The sequence below is a fragment of the Pavona decussata genome, unplaced genomic scaffold, assembly GCF_977016875.1.
Source record: "Pavona decussata unplaced genomic scaffold, jaPavDecu1.1 SCAFFOLD_3, whole genome shotgun sequence".
Classification (NCBI taxonomy): domain Eukaryota; kingdom Metazoa; phylum Cnidaria; class Anthozoa; order Scleractinia; family Agariciidae; genus Pavona; species Pavona decussata.
Window position 1 is genome coordinate 1,712,354 of NW_028145427.1, and position 18,045 is coordinate 1,730,398.

The 18,045-nt window shown below is 37.1% G+C and overlaps 1 protein-coding gene across 1 annotated transcript; it reads left to right on the forward strand.

Moving 5' to 3' along the window:
* Nucleotides 1–690: 690 nt before the first annotated feature.
* LOC146489822 (uncharacterized) lies at nt 691–16,885 on the forward strand. Its single transcript, XM_085102921.1, has 6 exons — nt 691–843; nt 1,062–1,142; nt 1,270–1,299; nt 4,863–5,014; nt 13,382–13,470; nt 16,122–16,885. Exons 1-6 carry the CDS (start codon nt 798–800, stop codon nt 16,231–16,233), a joined length of 510 nt encoding a protein of 169 aa, XP_084959047.1. The 5' UTR covers nt 691–797; the 3' UTR covers nt 16,234–16,885.
* Nucleotides 16,886–18,045: the final 1,160 nt, after the last annotated feature.

Consider the following 18,045-nt stretch of genomic DNA (forward strand, 5'->3'; position numbering starts at 1 on the left):
GCGCCTTGTTGTCTTGCAGGGGGTAAGTTGCTTTTGTCACAGTTCCTCATCATGTTTATTAAAATGTTTCCAATAAAGCTCTTGCTTTTAACACATTCATACTTCATTTCAAGCCAGGGGCACCCGGCAAGAACAACATTTTAGTAATACACTTAAAATTTTTTCGCAATTTTAACGACATATTTGGCCCGAAATTTTGAACTGACATTTTGCGGAAGAAAACTTTAGATTTTCTTTACAACTAAATCGAAATTCTGAGACGACTAACGCATTCCGAACAGGTATCCACCGAAATGAACCATTCAAGGGTGCCCCTGTCAAGTACTAGTAGAAGTTCAAGGCAAGAGCGTTAACTGAAACAATCGTTGTTATCACATTGTCATCTCTACATGTACTACTGCTGTGAATAATCTTAAACCAAGGGTCCTTCGTTCGTACTTAATTCCAAAGGAAGTGTAATTTCAAGTCAAGGCATTGCACTGCCTTTTTGAGAACTTAGGACACTGTGCTGGTTGATTTTTGGAAGTGTTCGGGTGATCTTTCATAGCTCTCTTTGGAATAGTCCCGGTTCTAGGGATTCCCGGGTTTCTTTGGAGACGCGCACAGCAAGCTTAACTCTTTAATACTACAGTTCACTTTTGCACTCGTGCTAAAAAGTCAATGTGACCTGTCAAAACCCATCACATTCCAGTTCTCTATTTCACTGTGTATTCTCTTCCAGTACAAATAACCGAACTGAATCAATATCTGTTTCTTCTCGTTGTTGCTAGGGTTACACACCGCTTCATTTGGCTGCCATGCATGGTCATTGTGAAGTTATAAAAATGCTTGTATCGGATTTTGGTAAGTTACGTTATTTGATTCGTGAACACTTCAGACTCAGAAATATACTTCTCCATACACACAAAGGGTAGAAAAACGGCAACACAGGTATCCGGTCATTTCGCTGCAAAGTCTAGATTCTAAAATTAGAACAAGTTTTCATTCATAGGGACATACAAACACCGAGGAATTCATTTCCCGTTCTTGTCACTTTCATCAAAATTCTTCTTTTATTGTAGATGCCGATATAAACAGTCGCGATTACAGCGGCAAAAAACCCAGACAAGTGGCCAAAGATGGACTAACGATCGAGGCACAAGGTAATAGACATAATAACGAACCGCAAGTGTTGTTTGACGTTCTCTGTATTGTACGTTTTATTTTCACAAACTGGAAAAAAAATCGTTTCCTTTTTTTAATGGGGTCATTTCTATTTTTTTTTTGCAGCCCTGTTGGAGCATTTCCGTTCACATTCAGGTAACTATCAGCAAAATTGATGTTGTATTTTGACTTTGGAGTAGAAGCATCACAGTGTGACAGCTTTTAGGTGTGGATCGCAGCGTTCCAGATAATTTTCAAAGTTAGGGAGTCAATGAAGTATTTTAAGGGGTCAATTGGTGTGGTTCTTTCCAAATCTTCTTAAGTTTACCATTCAATCGGGCCAGGAAGCCAGCTTTCTCGGTTTTTTTGTTTTTGTGTTTTTGTCGGAGACCTCTCTCTTATCTGGAACATTGGAGAGAAGCCGTTGACCTCATACATCCTCAAGAATAATTTGGATGCCTGCCCCTTCGTACCCCTCCCCTAGATCTTCCAGTCTGCCACTGCCTTTCAACAAGTTCACATTCTTTCATGGAGGAAGGACAGGTAGATTATCCAATCAGAGTTCGAGAATGGTTTCCTTGGAAGCCAACTGAACGCACAGGTGACTGATCTTAAGTTGGTTTTCTTTGAAGTTATCTTCAAAATCGGATTGACTGCTGATATTCACAAAATTTTTCTGTTATCTCACGCCCGTAGCCCTTACCATTTTCACCAACCTCTCAGTTTCTGGGATGTTTAATCTCGGATTTAATGCAGTTGTTTTAGCAAAACAGTAGGATATTTGGTGTGTGAAGGTGTGGGTTCATTTCAGCTGTGAAGGGAGATGTTGATTGGGTTGGGGAGGGGTGGATGATATAAATCTGATTATATACGTGTCAGTAAAAGTTGTTGAGAGTTGTTTTCTCCTCGCTACCATGGAAACATAGACGAGCCTGTGAGCCCAACCAGACGGTACAGCGCTTTTTTCAGGAATGGGCTGCTTCGACTGAGTCTGCGCAACAAGAAAGAGAAAAAGTAACAAGCACGAGTGACATTTGAAATGTCTTCGAGGCTGCATCAGGAATATTGTAAATGTCGTTATTCGTCAACGTTTTGCAGTTTACAAGAACTTGTATATACATCTTGATATTACAGTCGCACTTTTTTCGGGAATTCGTCATCACCATAAAAAATTTGCATAAGGACAACTTTGTCATGATACCAAAATAAAGCATGAAAGACTTCGTTTAGGCTTTTGTACAGACAAAAAACTACAGTTTTGAGACTGAGCAAAGCAACAGTAGTATTTAAAATCTAAAAGAGTATAAGATTTTTGCCTTAAGTAGGATTTAAAATACAGCTGTAAAACCGTTTATGAATATACGTTTTGTAGGCTTGGCGAAAAGTTAAATCGAATTGTACTTTAGATAGACAGAAAGTACTCGAGAAATGAAGATCATTGTACACTGTTTTGCAGATTTTATTACTTCTTCTATTGTACAGCATAAGAGTGTATACAACGTGATTCAATTCAAGGACGATATCTGCTTTTTTTAACAGCACCCTTAGAATTTTCTTCTGCATCTGCTCTCGTAAATCACATGTGCATTATATCACCCTCGGTTTACAAGAATGTGCTATTAGATTCTTTATCGATTGTATTAAGAAACATTGTTTGCTACAATCTAGAATATGATGAACCCTTATGTTCATTGTTCCAAGAAAGAAGCGAAATATCCTGGAGAGAAGATTCCAATGACATGATATTTCTATCAGCCGTCAACGCTTGCCCATCTAACTTATCTTTGTGGCACAACAAGACGATAATTACCTTTTTCCGAGAAAGAGGACAAAATTCTACAAGAGACGAGAATGAACCCTGATAAAAGCTATTGAATTTAGGTTTGCCAACCCTCCTCCTCTAAATACTGGATGAGAAGTGATTATTCGATTGCACTTCGAGAATCAAAGGCATTAATTCGAAACCACTGGGCTCAAATAAAGAAAGAGACGAAGTAAAGTATAAGAGCATTTTCCCAAAAAATTCAATGCAGGAGTTCCCTTAAGTCACTGAATAAAATCCTTAGTTACCCCAAATGATAGATGAGCAAAACCAGAAGCGATAGGTTTTAGAACTGAATCAGAAGAAAAAAAGACCAAATTATGGGTACGACGTCGCTATAACAACCCAAACTGTTGGGTTTCCAGAAAGATAGCTATGCGGCCTTACGTCAAACGTAAAAAAAAGAAAAAAAAAATCCATTAAAGGTAAAGTTCAGCTTCACTTAGCGAGCTTAAAACTGACAAGTTTTTGTGAGTCTGAGTTTACTGAATCAATTTACCATTGACAAATAACAATTCAAGTTTTTTAATCAAACAAACACAGGCACAGTGCCGTTCAATCTCCACATACTTTATTTCAAAAAACTCGAAACTTTTCTAGTAAATCATAAAATGATTGAGTAAACTCACAGACTCGCAAAAAAGTTCCCACCTTTGAGCTCTTTAAGTAAAAACCTTATCTTTAACGGGCTGGTTCCGGCAAACAATCGGTCTTTTTAGAATCCCTCTATACTTGTTGATCTCGGCATTTTTCTCGACCGAGTTGAACGTTTAGTTTTATAATAAATGTGAGAGAGAAATACTGAATCAAACATATCTAACTATTCAAAAATGTTTGGCTATAGTCGAAGTTTCATCCATAATACCGAGATGTCCTGTCTGTTTTTCCGTGTCGTATTTTCTCATAGGTGTTACAGATGGTCAGACAATGAAACTAATTCACTGCAATTCGCTGCGAAAGAATTTAAGCGTGACCTTTAAGAATTAGAAGTAAGCGTCTTTCCTCCAAATCCTTCAAATTGACTGAGCCGAAGGTTTGTGACAGCGATGTTACTTAGTAATGTAAGGTTAGAGAGAAGTTCAAGTGTCAATTTTGCGATTGTTCTTAGAGCTTCTTATTTCACTGCCTTCGCACCGTATGTAACAGCTGCATTCTCTTTAGCCTTTGATGTGAAATCTTGAGGGCTGGTGCCTCGTTCTTCGCTGTCTGTTCTATTTTCTGTTTAGTTTGTCTAGTGTACGTGGAAAGACTTCTTTTGCTTCAACGCATGAAATTTGTTTTCACCGTTCATTAGAATTTCCTAGAGCCTGGTTTGTCACAGGAAACGACATATATTATATATTATGAATTTCGTACCAGAATTATTCACTTGTTATAACTATTATAAATAATGAAATTCCATACTTACCTTTAGAAGACAGCATTGTGTTGTTAAATTCCCTTATTTGTGAGGTCTCTCTCTATATAAAATTTCCGTTTGTGCGCGCCCCGCATACAAGAACCCAGTTAATGTCTCCCTTTAGGCCAGTGTTGTAGAGTAGGTTGGTAGGTAGGTAGGTAAACTTTATTGAGAGTATATTACTGGTGTACGGAAGATCGTGGTTTCAATACCTGGCCCTTGCCTGGTGTTGAAGGTTGATGTCATGTTTGTTTTCAAAGTGGCGTTTCGTACGGCAAGGGAAATGGGCCATTTCCGAGTTGCTTTGAACCTCATTATGAAAGCGAGGCTTCGTGCAAAGTTTTTTTTTTTTTTAATAAGTTTTCATTCATATACAAACTAAACGCTCTGCATTTAGCTTCGCTTTCATAATGAGGTTCACTGCATCTCGGAAATGGCCTATTGCTATCATGTTGATGAAAATATTCTGATTGTTTTGTTCTGTTGTTTCATGTGCAGACTCGTCTTCAGATTCATCTGGTTATGGATCGCTCTACAGTCAGTTTAGTTCCACAAGCTCTACACCCAGTATTATGCTAGCAAGCCAGTACAGCAACAGTGATAAGGGCTCTAAAAACGACCCCTCGGAAGATAAGTCCAGATCAAGATCGGTAAGACTGACGATGCTACGGTGTTTTGTTTTATATTCACGGTGCCCGGCTATGTTACCAAATACTATGTTAAAACAGGCAAACAAACAAGCAAACTGTGGAAAAGGTTAAACAAACAAACAAACAAACAAACAAACAAACAGCACCCTTTGAAAGAACTGATTTCATTTGAATCAGCATAATAAACAATTATTCCATGAGCGCGCGTTGGATATGAGAAGATAGATAGCCAACGAGGCGCGTAGCGCCGAGTTGGCTATAATCATCTCATATCCAACAAGCGTGAGTGGAATGATTGTTTTATTAAAAACAATCAAGAAATATTGTTAAATTTTGGGGATTTCGCTTTGCAAAAACAATTACAAGACAATTCAGTAGTCTCTATTTCTGGGGCATGGTATAATGGCTCATATACCATAGCCGCTAAGCCAATCAAAGTGCTCGAATTGCGTTATACAATGATCCAGTTTTTAATAACAGAGATTATTTAAAACTAGATAATTAGATAATGTAATTCCAGAGTTTTGATTGGCTGAGTGGTCATGGTATATGAGCCATTGCTGAAAAATAGCGACCGTTAAATTGCTTTCTGGTTGTTCTTCAAAAGCGAAATCAGCAAGATCTAGCAAAATCTCTTGGTGGTTTTTAATAAAACAATTATTCCACTCGCGCTTGTTGGATATGGTATGATTATAGCCAACTCGGGCTATCTATCATCTCATATCCAACGCGCGCTCGTGAAATAATTGTTAGCTAGAAACGAAGCACTGTTTGGTGGCTTCAGTTTCTCGTTGCTTTCATTTGAAAGCATTTTGAAAAACTAAAACTGTTTGTTGAATTGCGGTGCTGTCACCACGCTCTTAGGTGTAAATGGCGGGTTCACCATTCTACCAATCTTAGAACCTTCACTGGCAGTTGATTAGCTTTGAGTTGTAGCATGTATTACTAAAAATCCAATCTTACTAAATTTTATGCTAAACTCGAATTATACAACGACCTCTTGACTTAACACGACAAAAACGTCATAGAAAGGCTTAATTGCAAGAGTAGAGTGCACCAAATGAACCCGGAAACACTTTGTCAGGATTCTGGCATCGCAGACAGTTTGTAGAAGCGGTAACTATCTTAGCTTCATTAACAAATTAATGAGTATGATGTTGGGGACCAGATACACGTGCAGCGAACTGTTCTCACTGTTTGGGAGAAACTTGGTGAAAAAACAAAACAAAAACAAAAACAACAACAACAAAACCCTCCCCAGCCTGATTAGCTAGTGGCTACACAGGTTACAATGCTCCGCCATGCGTCTGAGCAGCTGGTGCGTACATACACAGTCAAGTGTCCTGCAGGAATCTCTTGCTGAGGTAGTTATTGCTTTTCCATCGCTACTGCACAACACTGTGGCAACCATATGTGCCAATAAGATTGCTGACTAAACCAGAGGATAGCACCCACGTTCCCAAATGATGAAGTCGCGTAACGGGTACTTAGCATATTTGTATGAATTCAGTGTTGTGCAGTTGCTTTGACCTGTGTTTGCTGTCACAGCTAAAGCTAATAAAGATAGAGTTGTGTTCGAGAACTGGACAGGGAAAAATTCTCTGATAAATACCAGTGACTCAGACTCCCGAACTCCAGTAGGCGTCAAAGTGCACAGGTGTCTAAAGTCTCAGGGTATTTTCGGGATGTTTGTTTTGCCGTTATATTCTGCTTTTTTTTGTATTTTCATTATAAGTTTAGCTTGAGTGGGGGCTCTTATGAACTCGGAGCCCTGGGGCACTTGCTTCAGCTGTCCTTAGGGCTTAGGCTAATCCGTGTTGATGTGCGGCGTAGAGTCAAAAGTTATAAATACCCTTAATTGATCTCTAAATTGATACCTGCATCCAGACCACAAAGGTGACGCTATGAAGGGAATTTTCAAATGAAAAACGAGCCACAGTCAATTTGTACCGATTTTTTATCGGCGAACCGTACCCAACGACATTCTGTACCCTAGAATAGCCATTTTTGCCTAAATTGGGCCGTTTTCACTGTGTTTGAGTCGATGTAAAATGTGTTTGTTGACTTTTAACACTGAAAGCCGGTTTCTCTCAAATTATCACATACTTCCCTTAGAAGACCCCGCAAAAGAGGAATTTTAATGTTTAAAAACATTGTTTTGTTTCCCAAAACATTCTACTTTCGTGCGTGTACTCAACATTCTATCTCGTCATCACTGCCCCAGGGATCCCGTGAGATAGCTAGACGCATGCACACAGTCAATTTTTTCGCGCGCTAAATCGGTATTCGCTCGAGGTTTCGTTACCCGAAGAAAATTGCTTCTCTGTCTCTCCCTTTGGCGAATGTTTGGACCTACTGTCCTAGTAACCGTCTTCAATCGATAAAACAGTCCTTAAACATTGATCAAGCGGGTTTAGACTCAGGTGTACATTTGGTTGAAGGGGAAGGGTTTCAAATCCAACCATTATTTTAGGGTCATTTGATAGTTCTCTTTCCCTCATATTCCACTGAAGTTGAATGTACGTAGGTATCAACCGAGATAGAGCAGCTACTACGTGACACTATTTCAGTCAGGTCAATCGGGGAAGATCATTTCACCTGCTATTTCGCACCGTAACAGACTGCAAAGCAGTCGGTTTTTTCCCCTTTCATTAAATCAATCAAAAGGCGCCAAGCACTGAAAGCGTGGATCCGCGCGCGCTCCTCCACCCTCCGTGTATACACTCGCTCCAGACCTTTTGTTTGAGGACCGCGCGCATTCGTTGACAGACTGACAACGCAAAAAGACGACTGTTTTGCAGTCTATAACCAAAACGACCTGAAAGCAGTTCCTCTTTGAGGTGACATCATGAGGTATAAAAAGTGTCAGGGGGAGTACCATAGGAGTCGAGTAGCTTTCATTTGAGGGTACCTCATTTCCTCCAACCAGTATAGTACCCTGGTGTTTTTGCCTTTTAACTTCAATTTTGAATTTTGGCCAATGTTTTGTCTGCGGCAGTTAACGTGGCAGAAATGCATCCTTGCCTTTATCTTTCACACCATTTCTTATTTCTTCTCGTTGGAGAGACGTTACGTGTTTATACAGTTTTCATGACACCAAGGGACAGGGGCACACTTCGGTTCGTTTTGGTGGAAAATCAGTTTGGGAAGATATCACCCGCCTCAGAAATTTTGGATTTAAAAATTGTGAAGAATAAGAAGCGTTTTCTTTAGCAGAAGGTCTCTTCAGACTTTGAAACTGAAAACGCTGAAAAAAATAATCCCTTTTGCTTTCGGAGCATAAAAAATAAGGGCCAACTAGCATCAGCCGGAAAATATGATTCCATTCCCTAAAATTTTCGGCAATTTGAATTTTCAGCTCAAAAATCGCGAGCAGATCAAACTGTGTTCAGTAGCTTTCACAAATTTCCCTTTACAGCATAAAAGGTCATAATATTATGTAGGAGTCCAGGAAACAAGATTTTTACAAGTTTGCTTCGAGTTCACGTTGAGTGGCCCTGAAGAAGAAACTCAGTCGATTAAGGGCGTAAAAATTGAGAGAGGGTGCTCAATCGAGGGAATGCCGTGTGATGCTAATTTGACAACAGTGACACTGAAGTGATTTCGTTTCAGTACACTACTCGTAAATGCTTTTCATGTTCCATTGTGAATTGAAATGATACATGACTTATTTGATATTCATACGTGCAATATTACCAAAGAGTGTTCTAGATGATTTTTCAGTATTTCACAATAGCGCAGTTTCGGTTTCTATACTGATGATATTTTGACGGCTCGATATGAATAACAAATTAGGTTTCAGTGCATAGTTTTTCGATGTCTGGATACCTGTAAAGAGTTTCAGTTCTCTACTCCCCCCGTATATTCGTAATCTGCCCGATCAGCAAACCTGGTCATTTTGGCTGTCGTGTCGCCAAAGACTTTTGAAATAAACATTTCAAGTGCCCTCGGTTATATCAAAGTCGAGATGTTTTGAATTTTTGCAAACAAATTTGTTGATCTCCTGGGCAGTTTGTTAGTTTTTCTAAAGATTTCATTACTGAAGACTGAAATTTTTGCAGTGTTGGCTATGTCTGAAGTTAACGAAACATTTCTCTTTTTGGACGGTTCGATTTCAGATAAAACTGTAAAAATAACCTAAAATAACGATAAAATAAATTATTGAAAACTTTTAGACTGACAGAAGTACTTGCGTATCTTATTATCAAGACTGAGAAGGAACTTAACTCGAATTTTTTTCCTTCGGCTTTTTAAGAGTCATACCTACCTTGTGAAAAATACAGCAAGCACAACGTGAAACGTGCTGTTAATAGCAGTAGTACAAATCTACTCGTTTCTTCGTTCCAACGGTAGTATAACTTGTACAATTTCCGCCTGGAATCCTTTTTGTTTTCTAAACAAACTGAACTTTCTCAGACCCTCTCGAGTCTAAGAAAATGTTGCTTTCCACCGGGAAGGTTTTCATCTTTAAGCATTAGAGATGACAGTTGAAAGTTGATTAGAACGCTCGCGGTTTCAATGATATTGCAAATCTTTCCTGCTTCCTTGAGGCCAATATTCATAATATGTGAGCGGTTGGCTGTGAACGCATCAAGCCTGCATTTGCTTATGACCAATTCGCCCGTAGGTCAAGCGCTTGTAGACATGTCAATTTGATCTTCATTCCTTAGACTAAAATAACAATAGCTAATTTTCCTATGGATATTTTTGATGCGGAAATGTGTTTGATTTAGATTATCCTGTCGCTTTCCCACTGACATATTTGAAAATGCTGTTGATATAACAATTTGATTAACGCATATTATTATCTACGGTCGACGCTGATTCGTAGCGGATGTGTTGGTGAAAACGAAAGAAATATGCTGTGATTTGTTTGAAAGTGGATAGCGGCTAAACGCTGTGGTGAATTTTGTTCATGCCTGGGGGAAATTTGAATCATGGTTGCGTCGTATATTTTGAAAGGCGTCTACTGCATTATAAGATGGTCTAACTCTTGTTTAGATAAGAAACTTCAAAATGGTAAATATTTCAAATTTGCTTAATTTTGTTTTGATTTCGATATGGCTAATGTCTTGTAAACTTCCTAAAGCGTTTAGCAGCAAGCCGAGAAAACGTGTTTGTGATGAAGTTTAATAAATATTCATTGTATGATAAAATATTGATGACGGCAATTTACTCGTTGAATAGACCACCTTGAGCATTCTTTGAACTTAATTGCCGTGACTTTCAACAGTTGTGCGGTTATTGACCGTGTGATTGGCCCTGTTGGCGTCGATAGACACAGCTCAGTAAACGCGCGCGTGGCCTTTGGTGCATACAAATACAGTCGAGCCTCCCTTTACTTGGGACCAGAAAAAGTATGCGCTAAGAGAGGTGTCCGCTTATAGGAGGTTAAAAATGTAGTGTTTGTATGTAGCTGAGAACGTGACCAAGTGTCCGCTTACGAGAGGTGTCTGCCTACAGGAGGTATCCGTTAGCGGAGGTTCGACTGGATATTTGTTCAAAAAATGGTTTTAGTCTACATTCTGTATTTAATTGACGGAAAGCTGAAATCATGATGTTAAAGCTATGAGACTGCGCGCTGTTGCTGTCTGTTGATAGATGTGCTTCAGTTAGCTTGTATAAAAATTAGAATTGTTGAGTTCTAAAATCTTGTCAGGTGCAGCTAAGTCTCTGCAAGGCGGACATCATTGGGTTTCGCTCTATTTTGGAAAAGTCTTCGCCTTAAGGTCGCCCAGGACCCTTGCCTAAATTTCTGTGGTACATGTTTACTCCTAAACCCTCACATCTCTGCGATATGACTGCGCTGGAAATTTGTAGGGATGTTAGCAGATGGTGGAAATATAATTATCATGATTCGGTTTTGCTGACGGATCGCACATTATCGTAACCTTTTAAGCTACTAAAGTTGGAATTACCGAAACTGAGCAGTTTTTGTTCTAAGTTCAATAATTGATTGCATTATCTATTGGTCAATCAGAACCTCTTCAGTGATGAGAGAGGAGCAAAGTTTGCAATTTCAAGACTCGTTAAAAGTTTCTGGCTTCTAAAGGAGTAAAAATGTGAAGATTGGACTTTGGGGCGTTCGATCTTCTTTTTCAAAGTTGTTATTATTATTATTATTATTATTATTATTATTATTATTATTATTATTATTATTATTATTGCAATTACGCTACTGTCACGTCACAATAGAATACACTGACTGTACCTCCGTCGTGAATCATGTCCCGAAATTCGAAATCTGCGACGAAAACTTGGACATATAATTGACGCTTATTTGTCTCCGACGATCACACGAGTATATAATATATTCAACATCGTGTACCTCATGAAGCTGTGAATTTAGTTATTGTAATTTGTAACAATCCAGTACATGTGCACACCTTTTTCTGTTTCAAGCAGCAGCAATTAATTACAGCGAAAGAGAGAAGATTTTTTTACCTGCCAAAAAATACCGTATGAAGCAACGAGTTCTCAAACGTAAATTTTATAACTTTTTGACATGCACAAGAAGTTATTAATTTGTATCTAAAAATTACGATCACGCGCGTAATTACTAACACTCCGAGACAATGCATTGAATAAATTATTAGGAACTGGAAATAAATAAATAAATAAATAAATAAATAAATAAATAAATAAATAAATAAATAAATAAATAAATAAATAAAAAAATTGTAATGAATATTTCGCCTATTGTGGGACTCAGTCGTCAAGATTCGTGCAGACTCTTTCAATCAATACAAACATAATGAACAAGGGTACTGTTTTACCTTAAAACACAAGTAAAATTCGGCCGGGGCTTGTCAACGCGTGTCCGCCTTACCGTAGTGTACTGTTGAGTATTGCGAAAACGTTTTGATACTTGAAAAGTATCAGCAGCCGCGACAATTTCAATTTCAATTTGGACAAGGCCTTTCCTCAGATAGTAACATCTTTGCGTGTCAACATGATAGAATACTGAGAAACGTAGCAAAATGTATTTATATGATCTGCTCTCCATTTAAAGATATGCCATTCTTGTGCCATTTTATTCTTAAAATAAAGCACTTCAACTGGATGATCACCACTGAAAAAATATGTGAAATCTTGTTAGGATATAGATTGCAAACAGTGTTAATCATGGCGGAATTGTCATGTTATGTTTTAAACCTAGTGATTAAATGAGAAAGATGTATTTCTTCATTTAGTGGCACAGGCACACTCGAAAAAACAAAACAAAACCGCCTTTCTCAGTGTTTATCGCGTTGTTCGGTTCGCTCCTTGGAATAATGCGAAAAAATTTAACGAACCTTCTGACCTGTATAATTGTTGTCCCTGATCTTGAAAAATGCCTTAAAGTTTTTTTACATTTCCCTTCTCATGTTCTTTCACCTGTAACTATTTTTGTACACAAAAGTTTTTTTTTTAAGTTTCTTTACTTACGATTCTTAACCCTTCGTGTTGAGCTCTTCTCCTCGTAGTGTCATGCCTTTTTCAACTCCAAGCCATGTGTCGAATGAATTGACTATTCTTAGGTCACTGTCGATAGCCGATGTTTGTATGTCTTTGTGCTTTACATAGCCTGTGTCCCAGCCGCCCATTATCGTTCGACGCCACTGTTTCACCCAGAGTGTGGCGTCCGGCTTATCCCAGATTAGATTTTATCTTATTTGACACTTATTTAATGTCTTTAGTAATCTGTTAGTTTTATTTCGAATGTCTCTTAAAGCATTTCCGTCTTTCGTTATCGCAGCAGTTACAGGTTTTATTTGATTCGCACGCTGTCACCACGCGTGGGCAAGAAAATGCCACACGTGACAGACACGTGTACATACCCACAGTATCACGAGGAGTAGGGGAGTCCCTCCTCCCCACACTCCCCTCTCTTTCCTCTCTCCGTTTCTTCCCCTATGGCCATATATCTTTCCTCTCTTTTCATTATATCCCTTCCGCCATCTCTTTCCCTTCTCCCCCTCCTCCCTGACTTTCTTCCTCGTTTTCTCACTCTTTCTCTTCCCCTCTTTCATTCCCTTCATCTCCTCTCGTCCTTTCTCCACATCTCCCCTCTTTTATTTCTCCCTGTCCATATCCTCATCTTCCCTCTTTTCTTCTCTTCTCTTCTCTTCTCTTCTCCCTTTTCCTAACCGATACAGTACGCACATTTTCACTCATTTCTTTTTACATCTTTGACTTTTTTTCTACCATTCTAGTGCATTACTTTGGCTTCCTACGTTTTAAAATAAAATTATCCACATTATTAATTTGGGATGCTTTTACATTGCGCACTTGCATGGGGTTATATTTTGAACTGTCATCTGTTTTAGTCCTCTGCGTAATATCGTTTCTCTCCGTAACCTAATCTAATTCTTTTTTCACTTTCAGTCGTCAATAGGGCGCTTCCTGATGAAGAAGAAGGCGAAAAAGGAACGAGGGCAAGTACCAAACTTTCCGCATAGTCATGCTTCTGCAGGGTAAGTCACACAAAATAGTGCCGGCTAATTTGACTTTTCTTTCCTCGTCACGCAACGGTTTGGAGTAAGTGTTGCGTGACACTCCCGAAACCTCAGGTCTGTAAACTATCATAACATTAACAAGTAAATAAGCGAAAAATTGTGTAAGATAATATTGTGGCATGTCGCATAAAGAAATATTTCAAAGCTAAAACGCGGTAACAGTGTAGATGTGATAATAAATCAATTATAAAAAATAAAATTAAGAAAATTAAAAAGAAGAAATATATAGTTCTCAAAACAATATTAACCATAAACAGAAAGTGTTAATTTGAACGAATAAGTCAACCAATACATCAATGAAAAAAAAAAGTGAAAAAAAAAAAAAAAAAACTAAATAAAATAAAACAAACAAATAAATAAGCTGACGCAGAGCAAAATAATGTTAAACTAGGTTCAAAAATTAACTTAATGAACAGGCAATTATTATTGTTATCCTTAGTTCTCAAGATTTGTTTCTCAAGGGGAGAAAGTTAAGAAAAAATTAAGAAAAAAAAAAGAAGAACTTTGTGAAATAAGTAAAATAATTCTCAAAACATTATAAACAATGAACTGAAAGTAATGATTTGAACAAATAAATCAGCTAATACATAACTGAAAACTTAAAAGCTAAAAACAAAATAATAAAAATAAACGAATAAATAAGTTAACGAAATAATGTTAAACTAGGTAAAAAATAAAATAAAATAAATAAATAAATAAAAGTTAATTAATAAACCAGTAATTGTTATTGTAATCCTTAGTTCTCATGGTCTGTTGATATACCGTCGTCGCCCATCTGACAGTACCCAGGCTTTTCAAACCACAGTTCTTCAAAGCAGTTTTCGCAGGATACTGGGCTCCAGTCTAGAGTCAAAAAATGGAAGACCACTGTACACATACACCATATAAAACATAACACAAAAGATAAGTAACTGTAGCTATAACCAGTAAGTAATAAGAACTACTATAAAGTGACATTTCTTAATCTTTGATATTAATCTTTTAAAAGTCTCGTGTAATCTTTAAAAAGAGAACTTTTATCGTCCGTCTTTTCTAACAAAAAGTATCTTACAAACTAAAGCTATTAAATAAATGTAACCAACTTTTCTAAGTTATGTGTTTATAAAGTTTAACTAAATATTAAGTAATAAGAACTCTTATAAAGTGGCATTTCTCAATTTATCTTTTATGTAGATCTTTGAAATGTTATGTAATCTTTAAAAAGAACACTTTTATCCTCCGTCTTGTACAAGAAAAAAAAAATCGCGCCTAAACTAAAGCTATAAATAGATATAAACAACTTTTCTAATTTATGCATTTATAAAGTTTAACTAAATGTTGAATAGGCAAACCATAATTACCTTTTTATAAACATCTCTGCTTTTTTCTAATCTTCTTATCTGCTATTTGTACGGTTTTATGGTTTTTGACAAAAACAAAACAAAACAAAACAAAAAAAAAACAAACAAACAAAGAAAAAAAAAAGCACGCAAAAACGGAATAAAAATCACTAACGATTTTTATGTACAGTTTTTCATTTCGTTCGATATAAACTCACACATGTACCCTAAGATTGTCGAAAACGTTCATTTTTTAACATTAAAAATCTTTCTTTAAAATCGCTTTTTGTCGTAACATGTAAGTTTGATTTCACAAAAAGCACGTGTAAACAATTTGTGAAAAGTCTAAACAGTACACCATGACAAAAAAGATCACAAACTATAAATGACGAAAAGCAACCGTTTTGATGAACAATCTAAAACACAAGAGTGTTCTTAAACAGTAAAATTCAACTCTGAGTTGGTGAGAAATAAAAGGATTGTTCTTAAAATTTGAGAGGTGAATATCCTGATGTAACTTATTACTCAAAGTTTCTGACAATTGTTGTATGAACTTTTAAATTGGAACTCAACTGACGTCCTGTATAAAGTTAATGAACTAGTGAGAGTTAAGGATTGTATTCTTTGACTTGTTGAAAATAATAATAAACTGCCGCATGAATTTGCGATGTTGTCAAAATAAAGAACTATTTATAATACCGTGTTCCTTAATTGTGTACAAATTAATTCGTCGCTACTAAATCGTACGTTTGTCAGAGGGTCTGATAAATATTTATTTATAATTTAGTTACTCAGTAATTTTGTTCCGTGTTTTTGTGAAATCACTTGACAAAATGTTGGAACGAAATAACGATTTATTTTTTCAAGTTCAGTCTTTCATAAGTGAATCTATGAGATTTCAAAGTAATGACTAAATGTATATGTTCCACTTGTTGGCTTTCCTTTTTCACCTTCTTTGTTTGTTTGGTTGTTATTGTTGTTGTTTTTCTGCCGTTTCTGACCTAATCCTATTTAATACTATTTTTAAAGCGTGTATATTTTCAAACGGAGCCCTCTGGATGAGCGTTGTCACTCTTTGGGTAAACTTTGCCAACAAATATGTTTAAATAATAATAAAAAAAATGTTGAATACTATACAACATAACGTAAAGACCTGTTTGCCATGTAGCATCTTTTTGTTAGCAACCAGCAAACATATAATTATGCAGTTTACTAGTATGTTGCTTCAGCAATCTCTGCAACTTGAATTTGGCAACAACCGTTAAATAAATGTGGTATTTTTGTTTGTAGGCTGTTGATAAGCACTCCTTTATCAGTGGAATCAGGATCATTTGAAAACAGTCCAAAGATGTCACAAAGAACATATTCTGATTCCAACATCTTGAAATCAACCGGTGTTTAAACAAAAAGAGACGACATGAAGTATTTTCAGAAACAAGTTTTTTCGTTGCACCGCTCTGAGATGAAATGTAGAGTGTTCAAAGGGTTGCCCGTGGGGGCTGTAGGACAAACGGCGAGGATCGTGCTCGCCCATGTTTGTCTGGTTAAAAAAGTATTTAAGCGTTGCGGAACGTTAGGCAATTTTGTAATTCTAAGCGCTGCTGTTGCAGTTTTATGTGATAGTTCGCCGGTGTCAAAATTTATTCGTTACGTTTAGGAGAAAACAAAGAAACGAATGAACATTTAACTTCGTTTGAAACGAGGTATACCGCAAATAATATAAGTGGCTACTGCCGTCCGCGTTGGAAGCCACGCTCGATATCTATGTAAATGTTAACAAAGACGTGAGAGGACTGTACTGGTAGCGATTGCCGATTGCAAAGTCTATCCACCATACGTAAACGTGCAAGCGAAGTTGGCTGTTTTTATTCTTACCAGTTTTCGATTTTGTCCCGTTATAGTGCTAGAGTTCTGCTGCATTACAAGTTACGAGTATTTTTAATGCTCTCAGCCTTAAATTTTTCTATTTTCTCGTTAAAATAGATTTTCTTGTATAAATAGCCCTTTTCATATGACGTAATGTTTTATGAACAAATAAATGTTTTTAACACTAACACATTCAAGCGCTTATAAATATGAGTAAATTGAAAAAAATGGTGAGTTGTTTATAAAATAATCTTTAGCGAGTGGGCTTTCTGGTTGGTTGAGAGCTGTGTTTGTTTCACACGACAGAAACATGGTGAATTTCCCAAGGCTTATTATTATGTAAAGAAGAAACTTGGGGAGATAGGCTCTTTCCATATAGGCCACACTTAGATCTACCGATGGTTTGTATTTCACTGGCCATTTCCGAGTTCCTTTAAACCTCATAATGAAAGAGAGGCTTCGTCAAAGCTTTTCAAACGAAAATAAGTTTGTTTTTGCATGTGAATGAAAACTAATTTTCATTCAAACTATGGAAGAACCTCGCTTTCATAATGAGCTTAAAAGCAACTTGTAAATGGGCTATTTGTGCGACATCACGTGGTTTGAAATGGACGAATGATGGAAGGTAAGCGAATATCTTTGCCCATAACACCATAGAGTTCAGAGAATCTTACAAGAGACTATTTTTTTATCTTACAAGACACTTGCATCTCACCGATTTAGTTCCAAAACATCTACTTTGTACAATAAAAGTTGCAAAAGGAAAGATGTTTTGTGTCTTGTACGATCGAATACATTCTAGAGTTAACCTTGTGATAATACTCGTGAAACATTTCTGAGAGGCCAGGGCCCAGTTGCTCGAAGCATGGTTAGCGCTAACCCGGGTTAAATACCATAACAACCTATAGGTTTTAATACCTCTTAACCAATGGTTAGCGCTAAACCATGCTTCGAGTGACTCAGCCCTGAATGATACATGATAAATGATGCAGATTTTTTTCAGTCAAATCACTGTAAGTACCGCCGATGCGATGAAAGGCAGAGAAGGCGGTCTTGTCGAAGACTTTGTCGCCCATAGAGGTTTGAAATGAATTATTTGACTGCAATTCTGTATCAGAATATTTTTTGTCTTGGAGAGGTCGTTACTCGGGAAGTTTTGACTCTATGTGAACCTCTTCCCTGTGGTTCACTTTTCATAACATTTTCGTTAGCTCAGGGTCATTTTCCAGAAGTTCAACTATATTTACAAACAAAAATATTCGACAGTGTATGTATAAGAAACCGTACGTCACAGTACTGTAGGCTAGAAACATGAACAGTTCTGGCGTTTGTAAAATGTAAAAAATAT